At 32.9% G+C, this 25,373-nt stretch overlaps 3 protein-coding genes across 6 annotated transcripts; 2 read left to right on the forward strand and 1 right to left on the reverse strand.

The window, feature by feature from the left end:
• Window positions 1-1,181: 1,181 nt before the first annotated feature.
• Window positions 1,182-3,491, reverse strand: LOC117919753 (60S acidic ribosomal protein P2-like). Its single transcript, XM_034836999.1, has 4 exons — window positions 3,440-3,491; window positions 3,222-3,325; window positions 1,763-1,992; window positions 1,182-1,425 (listed from the first exon to the last, which is right to left on the reverse strand). Exons 2-4 carry the CDS (start codon window positions 3,307-3,309, stop codon window positions 1,399-1,401), a joined length of 345 nt encoding a protein of 114 aa, XP_034692890.1. The 5' UTR covers window positions 3,310-3,325; window positions 3,440-3,491; the 3' UTR covers window positions 1,182-1,398.
• Window positions 3,492-10,197: 6,706 nt separating this feature from the next.
• Window positions 10,198-14,237, forward strand: LOC117921103 (IQ domain-containing protein IQM3-like). The gene is made up of 9 exons (XM_034838898.1): window positions 10,198-10,692; window positions 10,774-10,888; window positions 11,002-11,067; window positions 11,172-11,260; window positions 12,043-12,130; window positions 12,300-12,446; window positions 12,545-12,637; window positions 13,202-13,303; window positions 13,644-14,237. Exons 1-9 carry the CDS (start codon window positions 10,271-10,273, stop codon window positions 13,998-14,000), a joined length of 1,479 nt encoding a protein of 492 aa, XP_034694789.1. The 5' UTR covers window positions 10,198-10,270; the 3' UTR covers window positions 14,001-14,237.
• Window positions 14,238-18,570: 4,333 nt separating this feature from the next.
• Window positions 18,571-25,051, forward strand: LOC117920202 (DNA-binding protein EMBP-1). 4 transcript variants are annotated; one of them, XM_034837592.1, is made up of 7 exons: window positions 18,571-18,949; window positions 22,593-22,757; window positions 22,830-22,907; window positions 23,314-23,379; window positions 23,594-23,659; window positions 23,740-24,112; window positions 24,251-25,051. In XM_034837592.1, the coding sequence occupies exons 1-7, from the start codon at window positions 18,632-18,634 to the stop codon at window positions 24,538-24,540; spliced, it is 1,356 nt and encodes a 451-aa protein (XP_034693483.1). In that variant the 5' UTR covers window positions 18,571-18,631; the 3' UTR covers window positions 24,541-25,051. The 4 variants fall into 4 exon arrangements, with proteins under 4 accessions (XP_034693483.1, XP_034693484.1, XP_034693481.1 ...); XM_034837590.1 differs by having other exon boundaries at window positions 18,574-18,949; window positions 23,740-25,051; XM_034837591.1 differs by having other exon boundaries at window positions 18,575-18,949; window positions 22,596-22,757; window positions 23,740-25,051.
• Window positions 25,052-25,373: the final 322 nt, after the last annotated feature.

Genomic DNA, 25,373 nt, shown 5'->3' on the forward strand with positions numbered 1-25,373 from the left:
TGTGAGAAACGGTAATGCTTTTTCCTCAAAAGAGCAGCAAAAACAAATAACAAAATCTATTTATCACTTCTCAGATCGTGAAAATGATGCAAATAATTTAAACAAGAAAAAAAGTGTAATTGGCATCTTAAATTATGGGTAACCTTTGGACAAATTTTCAGAACTGTAGCTCATACAGTTAAGAATACAACCAAATAACCTGTCCTAAAAACTTCTAAGGGTCTGTTTGGTTATTGTTTTTTAAAATTGTTATGAAAACATTTTTTAAAAATAGTTTTTGAAAACAGCTTTTATTTTTATGTTTTCGAAAGAAAAAAAATTGTGTTTGGGAATTGAATTATAAAAACATATTTGAAAGTTGGTTTTTTTAATTAATAAAATGTTTTCTTTTGTTAACTTGATACTATAAATATATAAATAATTTTTATATACATAATTCATTTATTTAAAAAAAATTATTCCATTTTGAAAATTTTACATTAACTATAATTTTCTTAAACAAATGGTGACTTATAACCATATATAAATATATTAATTTCAATAATTTTCTTCATCCTTTTTTGACAACTATTGATAACTATTTTTAAAAACAATTATAAAAAAATAATTTTTAACAACCGTATTTGAAAACTATTCTCTAATATTTTATAGAATAAAAGTCTATTTGAGAATCTAAAATTGTTTTAAACCTATTTTAATATTTTTAAAAACAATTTTTATGTCTTTATTTTCTATAATTATATATATTTATATAATTATTCTTTAAAACAACTTTCAAAAGACAATTGAAAACGACTAAAAATGTTCTCTAAAAACATCATGTTTTCTAATAATAGAAAATAGAAACAGAAAGCAATTTCTAATTGTCAAACGTGTTTTACAATTTTTTTTTTTAAAAAAAAAAACAGAAAACTACTCTTAAAAACAATTGTCAAGCAAAGCCTAAGTCTCCGACATTGGGAACTCCGGAGAAGCAACTTTAGATCTAAAGAGAATCTTCATGAATGAACAAAGGTTATTCTCCAAAAGTTGTCCATTGCACTGCATATTTATTTTTCCAAAAACCCTGCTATGTATAAGCCACAAAGCTATAAGGAATTCTACACGCAATCATCACACAGTTGTGAGCAATTTCCTCATACAAAGGACAGGTCAAAAAAAAAAAAATTCAATTTCGAAAATGACATAAAGACTCATAATAATATAATATTCATAAATCAAAAGTCAAATCCAACATTACTTGAGAAACTGCAACATCTTTTTTTCTCATCAGATTAGTCTTCTATTAACTATGAACCAAGAACTACACTCAATCTGCAGAACAAAAAATTTTAACATTTAACTAAAAGCTATAATTGATAGGAAGAGACTGAAGCCTGGCAAGTGTGTTTCAACCCCTTAGTCGAAGAGACTGAAGCCCATATCCTGCAGCAAGTTGAAAGTAAGAAAACTAAAAAAATAAAAATTTCAAATTTAAAAAAATATAAACATGAAAAAGGGACAATAATCAAACATGTGGAATGTAGCTTGTCACTAATAGTGGCATGACTGTTATGATAGTAACCTATATGAATAAGCCATATGATGGTAAGTCTAAGTTGAGATTTACCACCCAGTGTATGTCTTATCAACCATTCTAACTTTGCATGTTAATGAAGTCTATGATGCAGATATATTTCTTAGAAAGAGGGTAAAGAGGGATCAAGATCAGCAATTTTTGAAAAATCTTAAACTAAATGCAATAACATTGAGTAAGGCTTACATCGTCTGATTCTTCTTTCTCTTCAACCTTGTCTTCTTTCTTTGGCTCAGGTGCAGCTGGAGCACCGCCACCACTACCACCACCAACAGCAGTTGCAGCCACTGCAACACCACCACCAGAAGGAACTGAGGCCAACTTCTCTCGCCCAGATGCAATAAGCTCTGTTATATCTTTGCCCTTAACTTCTGAGAGAAGAAGCTCGATTCTATCGTCATCAGCTTCAGCTCCAACTGTATAGTAAAAGGATATATTCCACTTCAGCAACAGTAGTTCATACTACCAGTGACAAAATTGTCAAAAATAGAGCGCATAACATCATGTTTATAACCTTTTTTTAACATTTCAAAGTCTCCTTATTGATGACTCGCAGACATACAATTAGAAGGCAAAAGCTGTTCAGAGAAACCTCTCATCTATGAGTTCTCCTAAGAAATGAATGTCATAGATAATATTTTTATACAAATGCCATTCACTGTATACAGGTCTGCATGTGTGTCCCATTCTCAACTCTCTGTCAAACATTGAACATGATGTGTGGTGAAGCAAATATATCATAAGAGTGCCAATTGAAGGGGTGAACCATAGCTAATAGTGAGAGCACCCTTATTATGGTTTGCCCCAAATGACAATTCTCCAAGTTAAAAACAAAAACTCAGGAATAAATTAAAAGGAATCTAAATCAACAGTTTTGGAAAAGGGGGGAAAAACTCCATTCACTTTTTCACATTTTTGCATTTACCACTACACAAATCATAAAAATAAAAATAAAAAAGAGTAAATGTTGAATGGGTGTATGGATGTGGACATTCTGGGAAAATGGACTCAACTAATTTCTGAGTTGCAAACAAGAAAGTCAAAGAAATGTAGCAACATTACAACACCTCACTTTGTTACTATAACCTAGGCTGCAAGACAAACAATAATTGGGATTTAGGTCACAGATTAAAGCCTAAACTCCACCAAACAGCCATTCATCCCAAGACAACCAACAAGTAGGATTTAATTCAAATGAAACTTACACTGAATCAAATAACAATTTGCTTCTGGACAACCAACAAATGGGATTCAATTCACAGTACTAAACTGCCCGTATGAACTCCAACTCCTCAATCCTTAAGTCTGATTTTGCGATTTTGTTTTTATTTTACTTTTCATTTTCTTGAAACGGCCTCTCTAGACTCCAATTCCCAAATCCAATTTTTCAGAGCATTTTACCTTTTTTTTTAAAGAAACATAAAGACTTTTTCCACTCATGGAGTCTGATGAAGCAAAACAGAAAGCCCATAGAATATAACAGACAAAAATATATATATATAAAAAAACCGATCTAATTCTCGAAAAGATATAGCAACGTTGCATGATTCAACATTGACGATAATAGAGATCCAAATGCAATCTAAATTAAGAAGAATAAAATCCAAAGAAAAATGAAGAAAGAAAAAACCAAAAATAGGGTTACCGGAGCCAAGAATGTCCTTCAAATCATTGGCAGAAGGACAGGTGTTCCCTCCTAACACAGCTAACAAATACGCAGCTATCACCTTCATCTCTGCTCTAAACAAGCTATATCCCCGCAAACAAACAAACAAACAAAATTAGTAACAATAAACCCAAATATTAACATGTTTACAGATTTGGAGAGACAGAGATAAAGAGATAGAGGGAAAGAGAGACTACCGGGTGCAGCTGCCGAAGCTGAGAAGTTGGAGAAATGAGGATGCAGAGGGGAGGAAGGAGATGGTTTTTGATCCATTATATAAACCTAGGGTTTTAGGTGCGCACGGGCTACTGCGCCGGGCCGCTCTTAGTGGACTGGGCTAATAGGAATCAGGTCCGTTAATAATTGTATTGCAAGTTTGGAACCTCAGTTAGGGAATGGGTTGTTAAGCCCGGTAGCCCACCTTTGAGCTTATGCGGGCTATCGTTGGCCCAATACTGGGGAACTAAAAATTCAAATATTTGGGTACGGACGTCGTTGGCCCGGGAGCATGAGCCCACAAGAAATTCCTACCACGCTTAATCCAATGTAAATGGTTCTGCTTAAAGAAAAGAAAAATGTATGAAAGTTATATCTACGTCTATATTTAAGTGAATATTTAAAAATAATTATTAATTCCTGCTTAAAATAATATTCTCATGCAACACGCTGATTTTATTAAATGTTTTATTTTAATCACTAATAAGCGAATTGTATCAATTTCCTATCTTGTCTTGAATGGAGAACTAATTTTGTAAAATAATAATAATAAATAAATAATTAATTAATTAATTATATAATTTCCAAGTGGCAAATAATGTTGGTGGTGCAGGGGTAGGTTTGACTTCGATAGAGGCTGGTAGAACAATGAATCAGGTGGATAGACTTGATGGTTGATACTGAGTCGATTTCGTTCCCCTCCAATTAAACTACTCTCCCACACAAAACAAGAATGTATGGACCCTCCTGTTTCTTCTTTTCAATACACTTGTGTGCTTTTCTTTTTTGAGAAAGAAACACTTCGTGGCTCTGCTTTGCTGGGCTGTGGTTGTAAGGCTGCCACAAAATATGAACTTTTAGTATTGTTTTCCTCGTCACTTAAAAATAATGATTCAATTACAACGGGTTTGATTATTAAGCCTATGTGTATTCACTATTCATTGACACGTGTTATCTATTCATTATAGTTATTAATGTTGAAAAAAAAAGGAGAATTGTATTTGTTCTCTCCTGAATCTTTTTTGTACTTCATTTTCTTTTTATTTATTTTAATATCAAAGGACATATGAATTTAAAATCCTAATTCTAAATCTTCATTAATTTTCTTTCCTGCTTCTATTTTTCTTTTAGTTATCACTCTTTTCACTTTTAATAAAATAAATAAATAAATTTATTGAAATTCAAATTTTGGAGTATTAGGCACCATAGTAGTAGGTAAGGATGACAATTTGTGTGACTAGGACTTCTTTTGTATTAAATCAAAGTTTAGGTATTTTATTACATAGTTCAATCGAAATATGATATGAATAATAATCATGTCCAAAACATAAATCTAATATATTACCTAATTATTAAATAAGTATCGTGTGGTGTGACGAATTTAAAGTGTATTTGATAGTATTTTTATTCGAAGTGTTTTAGTAAATCCGACACAAATAATAATCACATAAACAACATAAACTCAAAATGTTATCGGATTATTAAACAAGTACCACATTGTGCAACCTATTTATAGTGTGTTTGACTCCATTTTTAGTGAAATCGTTTTTAAGATAATCACCTATTAAATGGTTTTTAGTGAAATACTATGAGTGAAGTGATTTTTTAGATTTTTAAAACTGTTTTCTAAAATTTTAAAACGCTTAGTTTTTTTTCAAAAACATTTTTTAAACTAAAAGTATTTCTTAAAAACATTGCAAAACATAGTTTTTAATCAAATCTTCATCTTTAATAATCAAATTAAATTATATATATAATATCAATTAAACATGTTTATAACTTAATTGATTTGTTTATTTAAAAAAATTTTAAAAAGTTAAATATGAATTAAATGATTTAAAAATATAATTAAATTAATAGTGAATTATTAAATGAGTCCAAGTTACATTTCATTTTATAATTGACTTAAAAATAAATCAAATCCCTCATTTATGCAATATATAGATGGTATTTGTTTTTTGATTAAATAAAAAAAGTTAAATATTTTTTATTTTTTTTATTTAGTTAAAAGTACATTAGTTAATTAATTAAAGTGAATCTATTACCAAAAATTTTAATTTAATCATATTTTTAATTGAATGAAAAGGCTAAAATATTTTGATTTTTTTTATTAAGGAAAAAATAGAGAATAGAAAGTAAACACCCCCTCGGTCTAAACGGAAAGACGTGAACGAGTAGTTGACAATGACATCCCACGTGAGAGCATTAAAAGCCAAGATTCGACGGCTTCATTCCATGCTTCCACCACCAAAATTATAAGGTCTTCTTTTCAGAGCTGCTCAATCCTTTTCCACGACGTAGCCCTAGCAATTGACCTCATACGTTAATAGTATATAATTCATGGTCTACCTTTCCACCTCAATATCCAGTTTGTACATCCAACCGATGTGGGACTTTGTACCTGATTCCACTCATTTTCTTTACAAATATTTTTAAAAATAGTACTATTTCTAAAAGGAAAATTCTAAGATACTCTTCGCTACCTACGAAAAGTTTTTCTAAGTCATTGTATGTTCAAGATTACATCTTAACCATTCATTTTAAATTTGATATAAAATTTCCGCTTAACCAACTAAGGGAAGAACCGGTTAAAACCTTCTTTCTTCCTCACTTCTCAACAATTTTGGGTTTAAATAAAATAAATATGAGATAAAATAGAATTGGAAAAAAATAAAAATAAAAATGATATAAAATTTGAAAACATATTTATTAACAAAAAAAAAAAATCATCATATATCTTAATTACATTATTTTATTTTTAACAAATTATTAAACATTTAAATTCAACATGAAAATGAATATGGTAATATTTTAATATGAAATGAGTATTTTCATTAAAATTCAACATTTTAATAATTATATGTAAAACTTAGGTAATTAGATTGTCCTAATTTTGTTTCTCTCCAAATTTTACATTTTTTGAATTTAAGGTTTTTAAAGTTAAATTACAATAAAATAAATTACTAATACTCTTTTGAGTTACTAAAAATCAATATGAAAAATGTGATGAAAGTACCAAATATGTATTTATTACATTTTTCATACCGTTCTCATATTTTTTGTACCCTAAATTATTTATATTTTTAAAATTTCATATTTACTTTTTAACTTGAAATAACAATAACATAGTTTAATAATATTATTTTGAGTTATTATTGATAGAATTGTTACAAAAAAAATAAGAATTAAAGATTTTTTAAATTGGAAATAATGTAAATTATCCTAAAAAAAAATAGAAAATTAAAACATTAAAAAATTATAGAGGATACGAAAAATGTGAGAAAAGGTATGAAGATTATGAGAAATTCTCACATTCTCCATAGCCTAAAATTTAACAATTTTTCAAATTTTTTCGATTTTTTTTTTCCACTTAAAAATACAAATAATATTGTCTATCGATACTAATCAAGCTTAGAAATGATGAAAATTATTTTCAAGAAAATTAAAAAATTAAAACACTAAGTAATTGTAGAATGTACAAATAATGTGAGGAATGATACAAAGAATGTGAGGAATCCTCACATTCTTAGCACCCTTCGTCACATTCTCTTTACCCTTGAAAATTTTACAAATTTTCAAACTTTTAAAATTTTTTTCGACATGGAAATACAATAATATTATTTATTGATACTAATTAAGTTTAGAAATGATGGAAATTACTCTTAAAATAAATTAAAAAAAATACTCTCAAAGAAATTATGGAAGTTCGTACCCTACAAGTCCGTACCATCTATTACAAAGTTCGTACAATCTCTTAAAAAGTTCGTACCATATTTTACAAAGTTTGTACAATCCCTTAAAAAGTTCGTACCTTCTCTTACAAAGTTCGTACTCTCTCTTATAAAGTTCATACCCTATCTTGTAAAGTTCGTACAATCTCTTAGAAAGCTCGTACATTATCTTAGAAAGTTCGTACCCTATCTTACAAAATTCATACCCTCTCTTAAAAAGTCCGTACCCTGCCTTAGAAAGTTCGTACAATGTCTTACAAAGTTCATACACTCTCTTACAAAGTTCGTATCATCTCTTACAAAGTTCGTACTATCTTTTAGAAAGTTCGTACCATCTCTTACAAAGTTCGTATACTCTCTTGGAAAATTTGTATCATATTTTAAAAAGTTCGTACCATACAAAGTTCGTATAATCTCTTAAAAAGTTCGTACATTCTCTTACAAAGTTCATACATTCTCTTAGAAAGTTCGTACATTCTCTTAAAAAGTTCGTATCATATCTTACAAAGTTCATACCCTCTCTTAAAAAGTCTATACCCTTTATTAGAAAATCCGTACCTTATCTTAAAAAGTTTGTATCATGTTTTAGAAAGTTCGTATCCTATCTTACAAAGTTCGTATCATCTCTTAGAAAGTTCATACCATCTTTTACAAAGTTCGTACCATCTCTTACAAAGTTTGTATCATCTCTTACAAAATTCATACTATCTCTTACAAAGTTCATACCATCTCTTACAAAGTTCGTACCCTATCTTAGAAAGTTCGTATCATATCTTACAAAGTTCGTACACTTTTTTATAAAGTTTGTACAATCTCTTAGAAAAAGTTCGTACCATTTCTTACAAAGTTCGTATCCCCTTTACAAAATTCGTACAATCTCTTACAAAGTTCGTACCCCATCTTACAAAGTTAGTACTCTCTTTTATAAAGTTCATACTATCTCTTACAGAGTTCATACCATCTCTTAGAAAGTTTATACTCTATTTTACAAAGTTCGTACCATCTCTTAGAAAGTTCATACCATTTCTAACAATGTTCGTACCCTCTCTTATAAAGTTCATATTATCTCTTACAAAATATTCATGACAATTTCATAATAAATGACTAAATGCTCTCAATTTAATTAATAATAACTCATAAAAAATTAAAAAATCTAGATGTTATAAATCATTACATATTTAAATGTCATTTAACATGACATTTCTATCTACAATAGTTATATGTAAATGGAAAAAAAAAAAATCAAATGTTACCTTTTAACACTTGTAATCACTTGACATCCTTCGTATAATGTTTTCTTCAAGACATAAAACTTCATCTTCAAATTTAATTTATAAACAAAAAAAAATTATATAAAAATATTAATAACAATTTGATAACAAAATTTTATAATAAACTCATAAAAAATTCTAAAATTGTTATTTAACATCACATTTCTTCCTACAATAATTATATTTGGATAAAAAAAATATCAAATATTACCTTTGACACTTGTAATCACTTGAAATCCTTCATCTTCTTCATATAATGCAAATTTTAAATCTTCTCACTCAAAAAGTTTTAAACTTGATCTTGAAATTTGATTCATCAAAATACATCTTACATATTTTGTAATTTAGTAGTTGAAATGATTTAATTTTCATATTAAATTATTATCCCTTTTTTAATATATAAATAATAAAAGTATAAGAGTATTTGGTAGAATTTTCTTTTTTTAGATGGAGTTAGGTGATGCATTAAATAACAAATTATGTTTGATATTTAATAATAAATTATAAAAAAATTGTAATATTTAGATATGTATGAAATGCATGTGATTATTTCTTACCAACAAGTCATCTTAACCGATTTGATAAGTTTTTATAAATTTTTTAATGATATGTATTTTACATATGTCATTTTATTATTGGGATCAAATGTGGGTAGGTAGCCCAAAATGAAGAGTGGTACCAAAGAACAACCCCTTAATTGAAGACTACTGTACAAATTTACTTAAAAAAAAAAATTAAATACATAAAAAATTATTGTTTATTTTTAGATTCAATAAAAATAGTTAAAAATTAATTTTCAGGAACGGTTTTTAAAACATTGCTCAGGTGATATGATGAAATTGATTGGGTATACGGACCGGTGCAGGCATATTCAGTAGGTGAATGGAATGGAAGGATGGCACTCTAGTAATTAAAAACCCAAACGGGGCTTTTTATTAAAATATTCGACCACGAGAAACCTCCGTACGCGGACTGATGCAAAATAGGAAATGCGAAGGGGGAAGAGAGAGAGAACTCAGTTGACTCTCCTCAGTCCTCAGTCCTCACAAGTCACAGCTCACAACAACACCTGATCGTCCCGCGTCTTTCTACACCAACAAGGCGAGCGTGGGCGCGTGTCGCCATTAATGGGCCGTAGCCCTCATAGAGCGTGATGTGGGCCTCCGCTCATCCCAGATTCCCAACAAGGTCCTTCTTTCTTAATAAAGTCTCTGAATCATAAATGATAGAACAATAGCAAATATCCCCTCATGCTTTTCCTTGTTATATCCTAGACAATGATATAAAGATTCATCATCTAATAGTTGGTCTGTGAATATTTTACCTAATCCGCTTACCTCCACTACCTATCTTCTATGTGCCCTGCGGTCATCGGCAATACCAACTCCCCCATTAGGATTCAGAGTATCACAAAGTAATATAATTATTTCACTTATAAAGAAAGATTGGATTTATTTGTTCGTACGAATAGCAGCTCTTTCCAACATCATATATAAACATTATAAAATCCCTTTTTTCCCAACTTTTCATGCAGCCAGTGTGTGAGATTGTGGTGCGATTCCCACTCGCTGGATTTTAATTACTCTGATTAAGGTTTTATGAAAGGGGTGGCGAGTATGTTAGTAGTAGTACCACGCGAGCGCGTCAAAACGAGGCAGTGCTTACTACGACAGGTGGGCGTAGCGGTCAGTGGAGAAGTAATTACTAATTAGTATATGAAAGCTCAGAAGGGACGAGCGAGGCATAAAGCTCTGTTGCTGCGCTTCCTCTCTCTTTGTCCCTTTACGGTCTGTGTGAAACTTCAACTTCCATGGAGTTTGAGACCCAAACTCTCTCAAACTTCGATCTCCAATCAAAGCCACCATTTTCTTACTCGTTGAACATGGGTGAAGACTCCTTGGAGCCTTATGCTGCTCATGAATGCGACACGTTTGAAGGCTCTGATTCTCCCTCCTCGGACGCTCCCAACACCGCCTATTCCAAGTCTCTTGATATCAATTCCAAAGATGACCAGTTGCATGCAACCGACGATCAAGACTGCCCTAGCTTCGAACAGGTTCTAGTTTCGAATCTAGACGCCGATTTTCCGGCGGCCGAAGAGTCGTCGGGTGTGAAAGCTCCAGGAAGCTTGATAGCGGTGGAGAAAGCTGCAGTGATGTTGCAGAAAGTGTATAGGAGTTACCGCACGCGGCGAATGTTGGCGGACTCTGCAATCGTCGCCGAAGAGCTCTGGTACTGTCTTTAGGACTTCAAACTCTTTTTCTGCATTATTTTTCTTGATTGAATTTGAAGAATTAATGATAAATTTTGAAGGTGGCAAGCTATCGATCATGCTCGACTGAACCACAGCACGATTTCTTTCTTCCATTTCTCAAAAACGGAGACGATGGAGTCACGCTGGGGTCGTATCAGCCTGAATGCTTCGAAAGTAACTGTTCTGTTCTGATGTCGAATCTTAGTTTTCTTTGACTTCTTACTTGTTTGTTTTCGCGAAAAGAACTTGTTTTAATGATATAATGTGAATTGGGAAACTCTTGGTAGGTTGGCAAGGGTTTATGCGAAGAGGCCAAAGCTCAGAAGTTGGCTTTTCAGCACTGGATCGAAGCTGTACTTTACTCTTCTTCAACACCTATTTGGTGGATTGAATTTGCCCTGATCTACTAGTCTAATGTAAACTATTTATTTCTAATTGTTCAACTTTTGAACTGTAGATCGATCCACGACACCGATATGGGCACAACTTGCATATGTATCATGAACAATGGTACAAAGCAGATGCCGGTCAGCCTTTCTTCTATTGGTAAGGATTAAGGAAAACCTTGCTAGGAGAAAAGGTAGCACCACAACATTAAGGATAGGATATGTTTGGTTCAGGAAAATACGAAAGAAAAAAATGTAAAGGAAAATGATTTTTTCTTGTACTATGAAAAATATAAAAGAAAATTAAATATAATTAAAACTAATTAAAAACTTATGTATTTTAAAATTATTTAATATTTATATTAATGAGTTAAAATAAATAAAATAAGTTTGAAGTAAAAAATAAAAATAACTCTTTTTTATTTTCCTTCACTTTTTCTTTTCTTCTGTTTTTTCTTTGTATTTTCTTTCCCTTGCATATTCCCTCAAATTTTTTGAGAACCAAATATAACCTAATACTTTTGTTTATGTTTATAGGATTTTGGCCCTTTCAGTTAAAAGTTTGTAGGTATTGCAATTGCCTCGATTGTGTTGTGCCTTATTGCTCTGTGAGAAAATTTTTCAAGCCCCCGGAAATTTCGTTTGCATGGGCTGAGGGCTTAGAAGGTTTACATGTCCTGTACCACCTTTACATTAATCAGATTGTTGCTCCTCCAACTAATGTGGTTGTGATTTTCATATGATCTATTTGCTCTAATGAATGTGGATTTCAAGCTTGCTGATTTTTCATTCTTTAACAGAATGCAGGGAAGCACTGTTTTATGTGTGAAATCGAATAATTTGAAAACCTTGTCATTTTTTGGGATTTTATGTTTTTCAGGTCACAATAGCAATGTGGCCTCTCTCCGCTGCTGAAAACCTTGTCATTTCTACAATTTGCAGGTTGGATATTGGAGATGGCAAAGAGGTTGATCTCAAAGAATGCCCAAGATCTAAGCTTCAAAGAGAATGCATTAAGTATCTTGGACCTGTATGTCCTTCCATGAATTGTATCCAAATTTTCAAGAATTAATAATTTTAGTTTTGATTATGTTGCATTTCGATTGACAACGTATAGAACTGTTTTTACCAGTTCATTTTGTTTTGTTATTTATTTTTTATTTTTGCCTTTCCCTGTGGTTGGTTACTGTTGACATCAGAAAGGAAGAGAACATTATGAATACATACTTGAGGAGGGGAAAATTGTCCACAAACAAACTGGAGATCTCCTAGATACAAGCAATGGATTGCAAGGGGCCAAGTGGATATTTGTGATGAGCACTTCTAAGAAACTGTATGCTGGTGAGGTAAGAGACTAATGTAATTTTGTTGACAGTTCTCTCCTATTTCCAGTTCTCATATTGTTTTTTCAAGAAAACTGACCTCTCTTTTAGTACCCTTCCAGAAAAAGAAAGGAGCCTTTCATCATTCGAGCTTCCTTGCCGGGGGAGCTACTTTATCTGCTGGAAAGCTTATGGCAGGGCATGGTATACTTAAGGTAAAGGTAGTAGGAGTTTTTACATGTTAAAAGTTGTTGGCAAGCACGAAAACTGACTTTTGCTACATATCCTGTGCTGGTTTTAAGTTGTGAAAGGTATAACTTAACAATATTCTGCAGTCTCTGCACTGCAGATAGCTGTGGCATACATATGCAAATGCATGTGGAAATAATGTCCTGCATTCATATATATATATATACATATACATTCATATATATATATATATATCAGAAGACGCTTGTGGTTGCCATACCTGAAAAAGGAGGAGGATGTTTCATGTGGATGACCAGAGATCCCATGGATTTGAACCATCATCTTGTATCTCATGAAGCATTTGAACTGATGAGTTGCTCTATGTAAAATGGCTCTGTCAATGTTCCTTTCTAAAATGGAAAATGATTTAGAAGACATAAGGGATTGTTCAATTGGGAGACTATCTCAATATGCCTTTTAGACATCTTAGGAACACACATGCCCCCAAAACACCTATTTGGGGGACCTCTTTGAAGTTTGATAAAAATTTAATTTCTTTACCATCTCATCTTTTTGCTTTGATTTTTCAGTTCATCTCAGCCTACAGTGGACATTACCGCCCAACTGATGGCTGCCTTGAAAATTTTTTATCCTTCCTACGGGAAAATGGAGTAAATCTCGATGAAGTTCAGGTACCGTCCTGTTCCATCCATACCTTCTTGCACATCCTGGATTGATATTTTGCACTACTGTGGTTGTAAGAACCCTCATGGGCTTCTTGAGGGACGGAAAATCTGGTAGTGAAACATAACTTGGTCCAGTTTTGAAAGAAGTAATGGGTCAATGCATGCCAGATTTTATGCCTGCCTGTGTTGGTTTCCCTTCCTTATGCTTGGCAGAGCTACCCTTGAAGTGTAGGATGCTGTGGCAGTTAAAATGGATTTATCAGCCTTTTATTGTGGCATATCCCGTTTGTGGTCTGCTTATTTTGTAATTTTTGTCATTATTGATATCCATCTCTTGTTTCTTTAGGTTCGGACTGCAAATGAAGATTATGAGCATTATGATACCAGCAAATCAAATGGAAGTAACGGGTCAGAATCAACTGAAGAGACTAAATCTGAAACCAAAGGAAATTACCAAAGAACTTTATCTGGTGGTCTTCGGAATGGAACTGCTGAGGTTGCTAAGAAAGCTATACTGCAAAGAATCGACTCAAAGAAGGCAGTGAGTTCATACCAGCTAGGGCATCAACTGTCTCTAAATTGGACAACAGGGGCTGGGCCGAGAATTGGGTGTATCGCAGACTACCCTGTAGAATTGAGGGATCAGGCTTTGGAGTTTGTGAACTTCTCTCCAAGTGAGCCCCCAACACCAACAGTCTCATAGTGTAGTCAACTTCTTCCAAGAAAGCCCCCTACGCCATCACCCTCCAGGTGAATTGGTAGTACTGCATCAGCTGCAGCTCACTGCAGGTTGGACTCTACTATGTATTATGTGTCTGATGTTTGGCTGTTTTTTCTCTCTTCTACATTGCTTGTCTAATAGATGCTTTTAATGACTGCAAATCTCCTATATGTCACTTCAACCTTTGGGCCTCATCAAAATCACTTATGTTTGAAAGTATCTCACATTCTTGTTTAGTATATTATCAAATATAATTCCTGTGTGATAGGGAAAATGAAAATGACATATGGGGAACTGAAGCTTCTCTTACCACAACAGGTTGTGATCCCATCATATACTAAATGGCTGTATGAGGTTAAACCTAAAACCAGTATGATGTAAAGAATTTTGGAGCTCATATTTCCCTAGTATAAAGCAAATATATGTTATATGGTAGGTACCTGTAAATGGAATAGGCGATTTGTCTATCCATTCCACATCCTCCGATTAGTGAAAAGCATTTCCCATTTCCCATTCAATCCTCCCCATGCCTTTCTTTATGAAATGATAATCTGAACAAAGAATTAGCAGATTCGAATCACTCTCTCAATTTTTTCAGTGATCAAGAGATTCAGTACATCCAATGGGCTGCCAGTAAATATTCTTAAATATCTTAGCTGATGAATGAAGAGAAGTCTTATTAGAATATAATGCCTGTAGAACATGCAGAGGGGATTGCCGCTTTTAAAGGAGACACCATAATCCGCAGAGACTGTTGCTGCAGAATGTTTTATGCGGTTTGCTCCTGCTTTGCATACACAGTGATAATCTGTTGGCATCAGTTGAAATTCCTAGATTACAGATACATAATAAGGAAATGATCTTCCTCAATCAGGAGAAACTAGGCTAGTAGAGAATCAATGAAATCTTGTCTGTTAGGACTTGGGATCTCTTCAAACAAAAATGGTCCAAAGTTCTGAAAGTTCTGTACAAGGTGTTACCAAACAAGCAAAACTTAATGAAATGGCCTAGGATTATTTGGATACTGCAGTTTTGTTGTTCCAAAATTACACAAAAGCATCCCATTTAGGCCCTACACTACCTACACTTGGTCAATGGTTGTTTCCATAAGAACATATTCTTTTCTCCAGCTGCAATACCAAAGAAATAGAACCCAAAAAAGAAAACCGTTAAGAGTAAGAAAATGTTCTTCAGGAAGAACTCAATGATGAAATTTCCATAAAATACAGTAAGATGATGGTTCTGTTTATCTTTCCAGGCTCCACATAGGAGAAAATGAAATTTACAAACATGCAAAATGCATATGTAGTGCATGCCCTAAAATGGAGACATGGCGTGTGGGTTGGGTTAGGTCAGGTTCAAATCTCCTAATATTACTGCACATATACATATAAAATAAAACAAGACATTCATATTATCTTTTGGACCAAGTTATTAGAAAGGTAAATATGGCAAGTAGTACAAAGACCATTATGTATTATTCATTACCTGAATTAGAGTAACAAACTTCTCTTTTAAACGAGAATATTTATGGATGAATCTTGCTCAAGGCTTGCAAGCACCTGAGAGGCTGAGAGGCAATTGACCATATGTAAGGAAAAAATAGAAGAAATGATAAGAAAACCAACTAATGGCCCATGGTAAAAAATAGTGGTTAGTGATATCAGCAGAGAGAAAAATTTGGCACATAAAAGACTGATTGGGAACCAGGAAAGCATCAAAGCATGTACAAGGAGCTCCTCAAGAGACGTTATTAGCCTCTTTTGCTTCAGGGGTGGGACTTCAGGTAATGCACCAAGATTTTACGTTTAAAAAAAACAGAGATGTTATATGTCAATAGTTATATAGGCATAAGCTAAATAATAAACAACATAAGAGATGCTCCTACTCCCATTCCTTGTTTTTGTTATCAGAAGCCTGACGAAGGTCAACACAGGCAAATTTCATATGCTGAGCACCAATGCTGGAATAGGAAGCTTAAAAAAAAAAGGGAATTAGATTCGAAGGGCAATATCAGAATGATGGGAACATTTTCACATTAAATATTGCTAGAGCAAAGATCACCGTAACCAGATGTTCTTTATTGTCCAAACGACCCTTTCCTACTGAAGGGCAAAACTTGACGATCAACCACAAAAGGGAAAAATGTAATCAGTAGGGGTGGACCAAACTACTTCAAAAGTTAGCTTTTGAGAACAGAACCCAAAAGGCAGCTCAGAGATAGATGCTCTCACTTTCATATAAGAGATCTCCTGTTCGAGTCCAGGCTAACTTGATACAATGTTCCTAGGGGAAGGGGTTGTGTAATGGTGGATTTCCTCAGGGCCAAACAGGAAAGGAGGTGGTGTGGTTGGGGCCTGGGGGTTGGGGAATGGGGTGTTTGGTAATGGACTCTAAAAATACATTTCTGAAAGCAAGAAAGGAGAAGAAAGACTTTCATTACTCGTATAAACCACCAGCTTTCACTGGAAAAATTCCCTGCTGCATTACCTTGAGGCTTGAGCTACTCCCTTCTAGCTGGTGAACATAAGCTTCCAACTTGAAGTAATCCACATTTGGTTGCTTCCCATTTCCCTTTTATTTTTTACATCACTTATTTTACAAAACAAAAAAATAATAATTAAAAGAATTGAATTTTTAATTAAAAAGTAACTAAAAAAATGTGTAAAGTATATTATAAAATAATTTTAATATATGTATCATTTAATATATACTAATTATTTTTATTTATTGAATAAGATAACACAAATTAATTTATTTATAAATTTTAAATATTTTAATAATAAATATTATTAAAAATAAATGAAAATTATTTACTAAATTTTAAATTATTGAACAATTTCAAGATAATACAAAATACGAGAGAGATTTTATATTTTTTTAGTAGAAAATATTGAAATACAATATAATTTTTATTTTAAACAATGAACATTAAAAAATAACATGTTTTTCATTTCATTTTTTTATTTATTTTAAAATCAAATACAAAAATATTTTGATATAAATATCATGTTTATTAAATTTGATATGTATTATATTCTAAAGATAAAATCTTGAATTTGCATATCCTTATTATCTTGTTTATACTTATTTTTTTTTTGTAAAATAGTTATATTTTATTTTTTTTCATAATTAAAAAGAAATTATTTTTTTAGATTTGTTTGTAATTGCAAATGAGGTATTTCAAAACATTTTTTGGATATATTTTTTTAGTTTTTTTTTTAAGAAACAGAAAATTTTACATAAAAATATTGGAATTCTTATTCAAAACTAAGTAAATAGTCCAACAATATTTTTTGAAATTTAAGGAAGTAGAAAATTTTCACATTTTTAAAAAATTTAAATTTTTTTAAAATTAATTAGAATAGTAAAATTTGATACGATTTGTTAACATATTTAAACCCAATACATTTTTTTATGGGTTTAAGTCAAATTTGTGTTGATTTTGTTTAATAAATAAGGTAATTTTTATTTACCCATTTAATAATTCCATCTATTAACTTAATTATGATTTTAAACTATTTAACTTATATTTGACTATTTTTAAAGGTCATTTCAAATAAATAAATCAATTGACACATAATAGATTTAATTAAAATATTAATTTTATAAACTTATATAAAAGCTAAGTCAATTTAATTGATGTATGAAATAAAATACCTTAACATAATACAATATGAATACAATCCACTGACATAAATTCTCACCTTTATTTTTAGTGATAGAAGATACATTTTTGTTTTTTTACAAGAGATTATATTTCATATGGAAGTTTTTTATTTTAAAAATAAATAATAGAAAATGTGTCCTTTTTTTTTTTTGGGTTGTGAAAATATGTAATAGAATTATTCTATTTTTCTTTTAAATTGGTTTAATTTTGCCAAATTTATAATTTTTAGTATTAAAAAATCAATTATATAAAATAAAAATAAAAATACTAATTATTTTATAAAAATTAATTAGTGTGTTAAAAAAAAAAAATAACAACCTCAACATGATTGCTCCCAATTTTCTGTTCTCCTTCTGCTTAGAAGGTAAAAAATTTCTCCTCCATACAGACTCAACACCAGAGTCATGAATGACACTAGTTTTAACTTACCAGATACCAATCGCCAGATTCGCCACCGAGTACCAAGAAGGCAAGCTGGTTGGTGCAACCAGCACAAGCACCCACCAACCCACCGCAATACCCATTTTATAGATGACACTTGGTAATAAATCATTTAAGTTTATGTCAAAGATATTTTATCTCTAAATATGGGTAAGATTTTTCCATCCCTTTCTGGTCATCCGCCTTCCACGTATTCACCGAGCAGTCCCGACCCGGCATAATCGAATGGAAAGGAGCACAACAGCAAAACCCCACGTGTCAATTGGAGGAAGAAACCACGTGTGTCCACACTCACACCGACGCGGTGTATCATGAAAATGCCTAGCTAAGCCGACCTCTCACGTGCGCATTGCCAACGTGGCGACCTCGCATACATGCGCTAGAATTAGCAAAGACATTGTTGTGATCTGGCACGACACGTGGCACCCTGAGATTATCTGTGGACTCTCCTCTCCTCTCCTTAGCCCGCACCCAGTCGGAGGAGTGTCCCAGTGTCCCAGTCATGGATGAGGAGAGACACTCCGGTTCGAATTATTCGTCTTCTTTATCATCGTCGCGACCGCGGTCTTCGGCGGCGGCATCTAGGTTTAACATTAAGGGAGCGGATCGGCTGGTGAAGATTGAGCTGGAAGCGGCGGAAGTACTGGCAGATTTGGCGCAGTCGTTGATGCGTGAGAGTGAGAGTAATGGGGCTGAATCTGGAGGAAAATGGGGGAGTAAAGGGAAACGCGGAAGGAAGCGAGTCAAGAGCGAGTCTCCACCGAGTGACGAGTTCAAGAACCCGGATAACCTGTTTCCTGGCTCTTCGGATCTCACCGAGGTTGGTTAGGGCTTGTATGCGCTTACCTTATGCAGATTCTCCCTGATCTTACTCTCAGTCGAATCTTTCTGCTTGTTGACATATTATATATTTGCAATATTGATTTTTTATGTGATAAAAAATTAAGATTTGGAAATTGCTTGTAGAAGATAAATTGGGGCAACCAAAAACAGTAAGCTAAAGTTTGAATGGTACTGTGATTTATAGTATCAAGTTTCAGAATTTGGTCAACCATGGAAGTGACAAAGTTGTAAGTTGTAACTCAATAGTAAAATGCTCTGTTTGGTGGCCAGGAAAATTTGAGGGAAAAAAAGATCCAACCATCAAATTCAATTGATAACATCAATTTGTTAAATATTGGAGCAGGGGCATCCTAGTTTGCAGGAGGGGCTCTTGTTCTTATACTTTAGCACATGCTGTCATCATCCCCTTGATCCATTTTGTCATCCAACGTGGTCAATGTTTATGGAAATAGCTTACTTAAGTGGAAACTTTGAAATGGTTCTGGATATCATATAATTCAAACCATATTAGAGAACTTTCCCAAGACTTACGGGGCTCCTGGTGGATGTGCCAGTGATATTGTCTTCTCTCCATTTTTGACGCATGCCAATTCTATTCCAATCCATTCCCTTCCTCACCATTACCACCCCCCAAAAAAAAGTTCGATCCATAAGTTAAGAGTATTTCAAGTGTAAATTTGGGATGGTTAATTTTACTATAATTTTCAATTCATTTTTTACTGGAAACAAACACTTCATGTCATAGGGACTGGATGATATAATACAAAACTAAGGATGACTGATCCTCCCAAGAGTGATATTTGAATCTAAACATAAAAGATAGAGAAGGAAAAGTGAGCTAAATACAAGACTACAAGTGAAGATGGTAAAATATTCCCCCACAGTAGACACTAAATGAGACTTCTTTACCAAGCTATTGGCAGGGTGATTGGCCATTTAAGGAATCCAAGAGATGGACTATTACAAAGCTCTAACCAAATCAACAGCTACTAAGAGGAATGTTTTTATGTGATGCTAACGATTTAGTATCTATCTTTGTAGTTCCATATTTCTGTTTATACTCTCATCTATTACTTAGATTTGTCAACAAAGATTATGGTCTAATGAGGCTACTATGAAATATTTATTCATGGGGGGGAGCAAGTTCTTTTATTCTTGTTCTGGTTTCTCTAGATTAAATGGTTCATCACTGTCCACTCTCCTCAACTAAAATATTATCATAGCCCATCAAAGATGCGAGGGTTAGAGTCTTCTTTTCTAGATTTTAACTAGAGTGCATTTAAATTATCGATGTTCTGAACATCTTTTTCACTTAACTGAAAGATCAATGCTATATTAGTTTTTGGACTAGAGTTTAAGTGCTTTCCATTTGATAATAAAAGGTTATTCAGAGAATTTTTTCCTGTGAACTTTGCTTTTATTAATCTTTACTGTTTGTATTTTGATCCATGTGCCATGTCGTTTTATGAGAGCCAAACATCAATCCTGTCTAAAGATGTTGGCTTGAGTTCCCCAAAACTGTGTGTACATTAATTGGCATATTCTTTCTTCATATTTTGTTAATATGTATTACTCTGTTAATTTTGACTGGCACATGCAATCAAATAGTGCTATTTTTAAAATTCAATCTTGCATTTGGGCACTCATAACAGCCTTGCCCTTGTGACATCCCTTCTACTGGCCCTCATAACAGCCTTCTGTCATGAATATCTCTTTTGCTTTATGAATAAAGTTAATTTATTATATTTTAATTTTTATGGATTAATAAAGTGTATTCTTTTATTCAAGAGTATGGTGTTAAATTTGTAATATTCCTGACTGTGGGAATCCATTAGGGAAAAATCTAATTTTTGATCAAGAAGAGAAGTGACTATAAATTTCCTCTTCTTAATTGTATTCCTCATTTTCCTTTGTTCTAAAAACTTATATTATTGTTTAGAAATAGAGTGATTTTCAGTTTAAACTTGTCCTAATAATACCACATTTCATTTACAAATCTGGATATCCCATTTAGTTCCACAACCCTTTGGCTGTCCTAAATATAGCCATGCTAAATCGGATTGTGTATAACTTTGTCCTCAGTTTAAGTTCTGCTGAGGGTAATGTTATGTCTTTTCCTTTGGTAACTTAAATTGACCTTTTGTTTACTGGTAATGGTTTTTATACCGCAGTCAATGTGTACAAACTCTTCCTATTTCTTAGTAAAATAACTTTTTGAATAGCCTCCTCATATAGATAAACACCCAACTTAGAGGAGAAATAAAAATGTGGTGCTTTTACATCAGCAGTGCAGCATACAATAGGTTGAAATACATTATAAGATAATGGAGCTGGCTTTTACATTACGTGTAGAAACTTATTGATTTGACACAATAAGAAATTGAAGGGGAATCATAAAAGACAGCTGAAAATAACTTTAGGCTTAAGCTTATTGTTCAACCCAATGAGTTTAGAAGCAAAATGTTGACATGGAACCAGGGCAAAAGATTTAGGGACTTATAAATGAAGAGTTTGGCCTTTCTGAGACTTATAAACGAAGAGTTTGACGTTTCTGATCATCTGACTAAAGCAACTTAGCTTGTGTCTATTGTATACAAAGCTGGGCACCATATTTGTTTATTTTGATGTTCTTGTTTTTTATTTTTCATGATTCCTGATTTTAGAGATCTCCACAATCCATGTGAAATGTTGATGAGAAAACATGACTGTAGGACCAGATTACAGTTTTGAGTTTGGATCAGTTAAATTTTATTACAAAACCACTTTAGCTACATCAATCAGAGCTGACACCTGAAATATGAGATTCAATTATTGCCATTATTATTTTGATAACCCAAAAAAATGTGAGTTTCAATTATAGTGGAGTATATGGTCCAGTTGACTTAATTTGACTAAGATTCGAGTACCTATAGTTGATTACGATTCAATCATAAGCAAGATGCTTCTATGTTGCACCAACATAATTGGAAGTAAAGAATAAATTAGTTATATTTAGTTAGGGATTTGACATAAAATTGAAATTTGAAACCTCTCCAACCAAATGTAACATATCTGGAAATCTCCAAAAGCTGCCATGATTATCTATAGCTACTTGATTTTTTCCCTGCAAGCATCAAGCAAGTCAACATTCTAGTGTATTTTCATGAGAATATCTTAGTAATAACTAGTAACAAATGTTATAAAACATATTAACGTATTATAAAGAGAACTCTATGACATAATATCCTTGTTTAGCTTCGGATTGAATCTAAAACTTTGAATTGAATCCATGTCACGAAGAAAAGACTGCGTCGGTTGTAAGAGATGTGAATCTGCCTGTCCAACAGATTTCTTGAGTGTTCGGGTTTATTTATGGCATGAAACAACTCGCAGCATGGGTCTAGTTCAAATATTGTCATTCTGATGTAAATTGAGGCTTTTGAGAGTGCACTCTGATTTGAATTTAGATCCTATATGTGACAATAAGACTTGTGCTGAGCACATGCTTAATCTTGAAATCCCTCTTTTGGTTACTATTAATTGGATTGAGTGATCATTCTATTGTCTTGCTGTCGGCAAGTTTTATATGTTTTACATAAATCAAGAACACACTATCCATGTAGTTTTTATTTTGTTCATAGCAGCAGGATAAACAATCAGTGGTTCAACAAGAGTGTAGAAAGATAGACAGAAATGTATTTCTAACAAAGACTGAGACAGATGATGAATTTGCTAAACCAAGTCCTATGTGCACCACAACTTATGCACCCCATCATAGTGGCAAGTTGAGACAAAATTTGACTGAGGTACCGAAAGAATCAAACTGTTTCTTTTGCAATGTTATGATCATTATATTCAAATGAAGCTTTGTTATTCAGGCTGAAAAGGAAGCACGGAGATTGCGCAGGGTATTAGCAAACAGAGAATCAGCTAGGCAGACAATTCGCCGTAGGCAGGTAAACTATATTTGTTGAGTCCTTTTCATTTATTGGAGGATTAGAGTATGGCTTTTACTAGTTAACATTTGTTTATGTTTTGATATCATTGTTTTTGAGATCATTTGTCAAATCTATGACTTTTTGCTTTACTAGTTTACATATTTTTAGGTTTTGGTATTGGTACTGATTTTTGTTTTTAGAATGACTAATTGGTGTATTGCAATTCTGGGATGAAAAACTATTTTTAGTCATAAATCTTCAATATTAGTGATAAAAGAACAATAGTATTGCTGTTCTACTTTGGTGCATTACAGTTGTGGTGATGAACTATCTTGGTGCATTGGGAAATTAGTTTTTCATCGTTGTTATTCTATTTAATTTGAGGTCTTTCAGTTGATCTTTTTTCGATAATGTATTTTTCTAGGCTTTGTGTGAGGAATTGAGCAGAAAAGCTGCTGATCTATCATTGGAGAATGAAACTTTGAAAAGGGTAGGTACTACCACTCCCAAAAAATGTTGGTTTATCTTTCACCCAAAGCATTATTTTCAATAGTGATTTTTCATTCTTTTCTATTTTCAATCTTTTCCATTCTCCGATTTTTCTTTTCTATTTTCAATGTTTTCCATTCTCTCTGTTTTTCTAAACTTCTTAGAACATTCAACTTTACTGAACTTATTCACATCTGGGACAATTATACTCAAAGGAAAAGGAGCTAGCTATGAAAGAGTTTCAGTCTTTGGAGAACAAAAACAAGCACTTAAAAGCACAGGTAATACATGTTCGGCATAAAAGATATGTTTAATGTTAAAATAGTTCTCAAATATCCAATGTCTCCCACCCATTTTGCAGGTGGCTAAGATAATAAAGCCTGAGGAAGAGAAAACTCCAGAGTCTATCTCAAGCCACGAAATGACATCTATTCCTCCATCTACAAATTGTCCATTGCTTTTATATAACCAACCTTCATTTACGCCATTTCTCTGGTCTTCACCTGAACGTAGATTCCAAAATGCCTTTGCATCCCATGCTGTACCTGATGAAAGAGAAAATCCCAACATTGATGCCTATAGAACTCCTTTATATATCCTGCCTTGCCCTTGGTTCTTTCCACTTCCCAACCATGGAAATGGACTCCACCATCCGCCCTCTCTCAACTTGAAGGATAAACAAGATGCAGTGAATAGTCAATGCAGTGCTAGTTCATTGATAAAAAATAAATCAGGTATAGAAACTAAACCTGCTAACAAGTTTCAAGAGGCTTCATTTGAATTTTTACCGGATGGTCATCTCATAACACCTCATCATAGAAGAATGATACCAGCTAACAATGTACATGACCTCTCCTATGGATTTTCACCAGATGCTCATCATATACCATCTCACTCTAATGCAATGATCCTCAATCCTTCACCACTGATGTCCTTAAAATCTGCCATTACTTTCAAACACGAGGGTGAGCTCCAATCAAGTTACATAGACAATGGGGAAGGTGGTCATATTGTAAGTGTTTTTTCAGAAAAGAATCAAGAACCAGTCATTTGTTCAAGTAAGAGACTGGTGGATGCAGTTGCTGCAGCAGAGGCTAGGAAGAGGAGGAAAGAGCTCACAAAGCTAAAAAACCTTCATGGACGTGTTCGGATGCACTGTTGAGGTTTTGATTTGGTATGATACTTTCTCCACATTTTTGCAAATGCTTAACCCTTGGATATGAAGGAGCTTGTGGAGATTGAGCTAATTGAAAAAAGAGAGGTTATGGAGATTAAGTCAATTTTATATCTCTGAAAGAGAATAGATTGGCTTTGTATTTGTTCTCTGAATAAGTTAGAGACTTTTTTCTTTCCTTTTAGGTGAGTGTTTGGTGACTGGAGAATTTCAGTAGTTTGTATATAGAGTTGTTAACAACAGCATTAAGTTTTGGGATTTAGGTTAGAGCAATATCTAAGAGCTATCTATTGTTCTGAACGGTATATCCTGCGGAACACAGTAAGAACTGCTGCCATTTTGCAAGACTTTGAGCTGGAGAGGGTAGCAAAAGAAGGGGAAAGAGAGAAATGCTGATGTTCGGGATGTTTTGTAACTCTTTGTTGTAACTTGTACCTTGTACCTTGTACCTTGTTTTACATTTAAAAGTTATAAATAAGTTTGAGATTCATACACAAAAGTTTTTATGAATTGATTACCATCATGCCAAATCATGTGAATGCTATTTTTGTTTCCTGGTGTAGTTAGAGAACAGTTCCATTGCATGATAAACCATGTCTGGGCTAAGAGCTATGATTATAATCTCTTGGATCAGTTCCCAATGCTTTGGCAAAACTCTGGTAAGGGGTGGAAATATGGATTGGATCAGTTCAAACCTCTAGTGAGTGGTGTCTCTCTTTATTGTTCTAGAACCATTAATTTGAGATTAGCACACCTATTGCTGCTTTTTTGGGTTATTGTTTTTTGATAATTTTTCAATGTGTCAACGAAAGTGTTACAAT

The sequence above is a fragment of the Vitis riparia genome, chromosome 8, assembly GCF_004353265.1.
Source record: "Vitis riparia cultivar Riparia Gloire de Montpellier isolate 1030 chromosome 8, EGFV_Vit.rip_1.0, whole genome shotgun sequence".
NCBI lineage: Eukaryota > Viridiplantae > Streptophyta > Magnoliopsida > Vitales > Vitaceae > Vitis > Vitis riparia.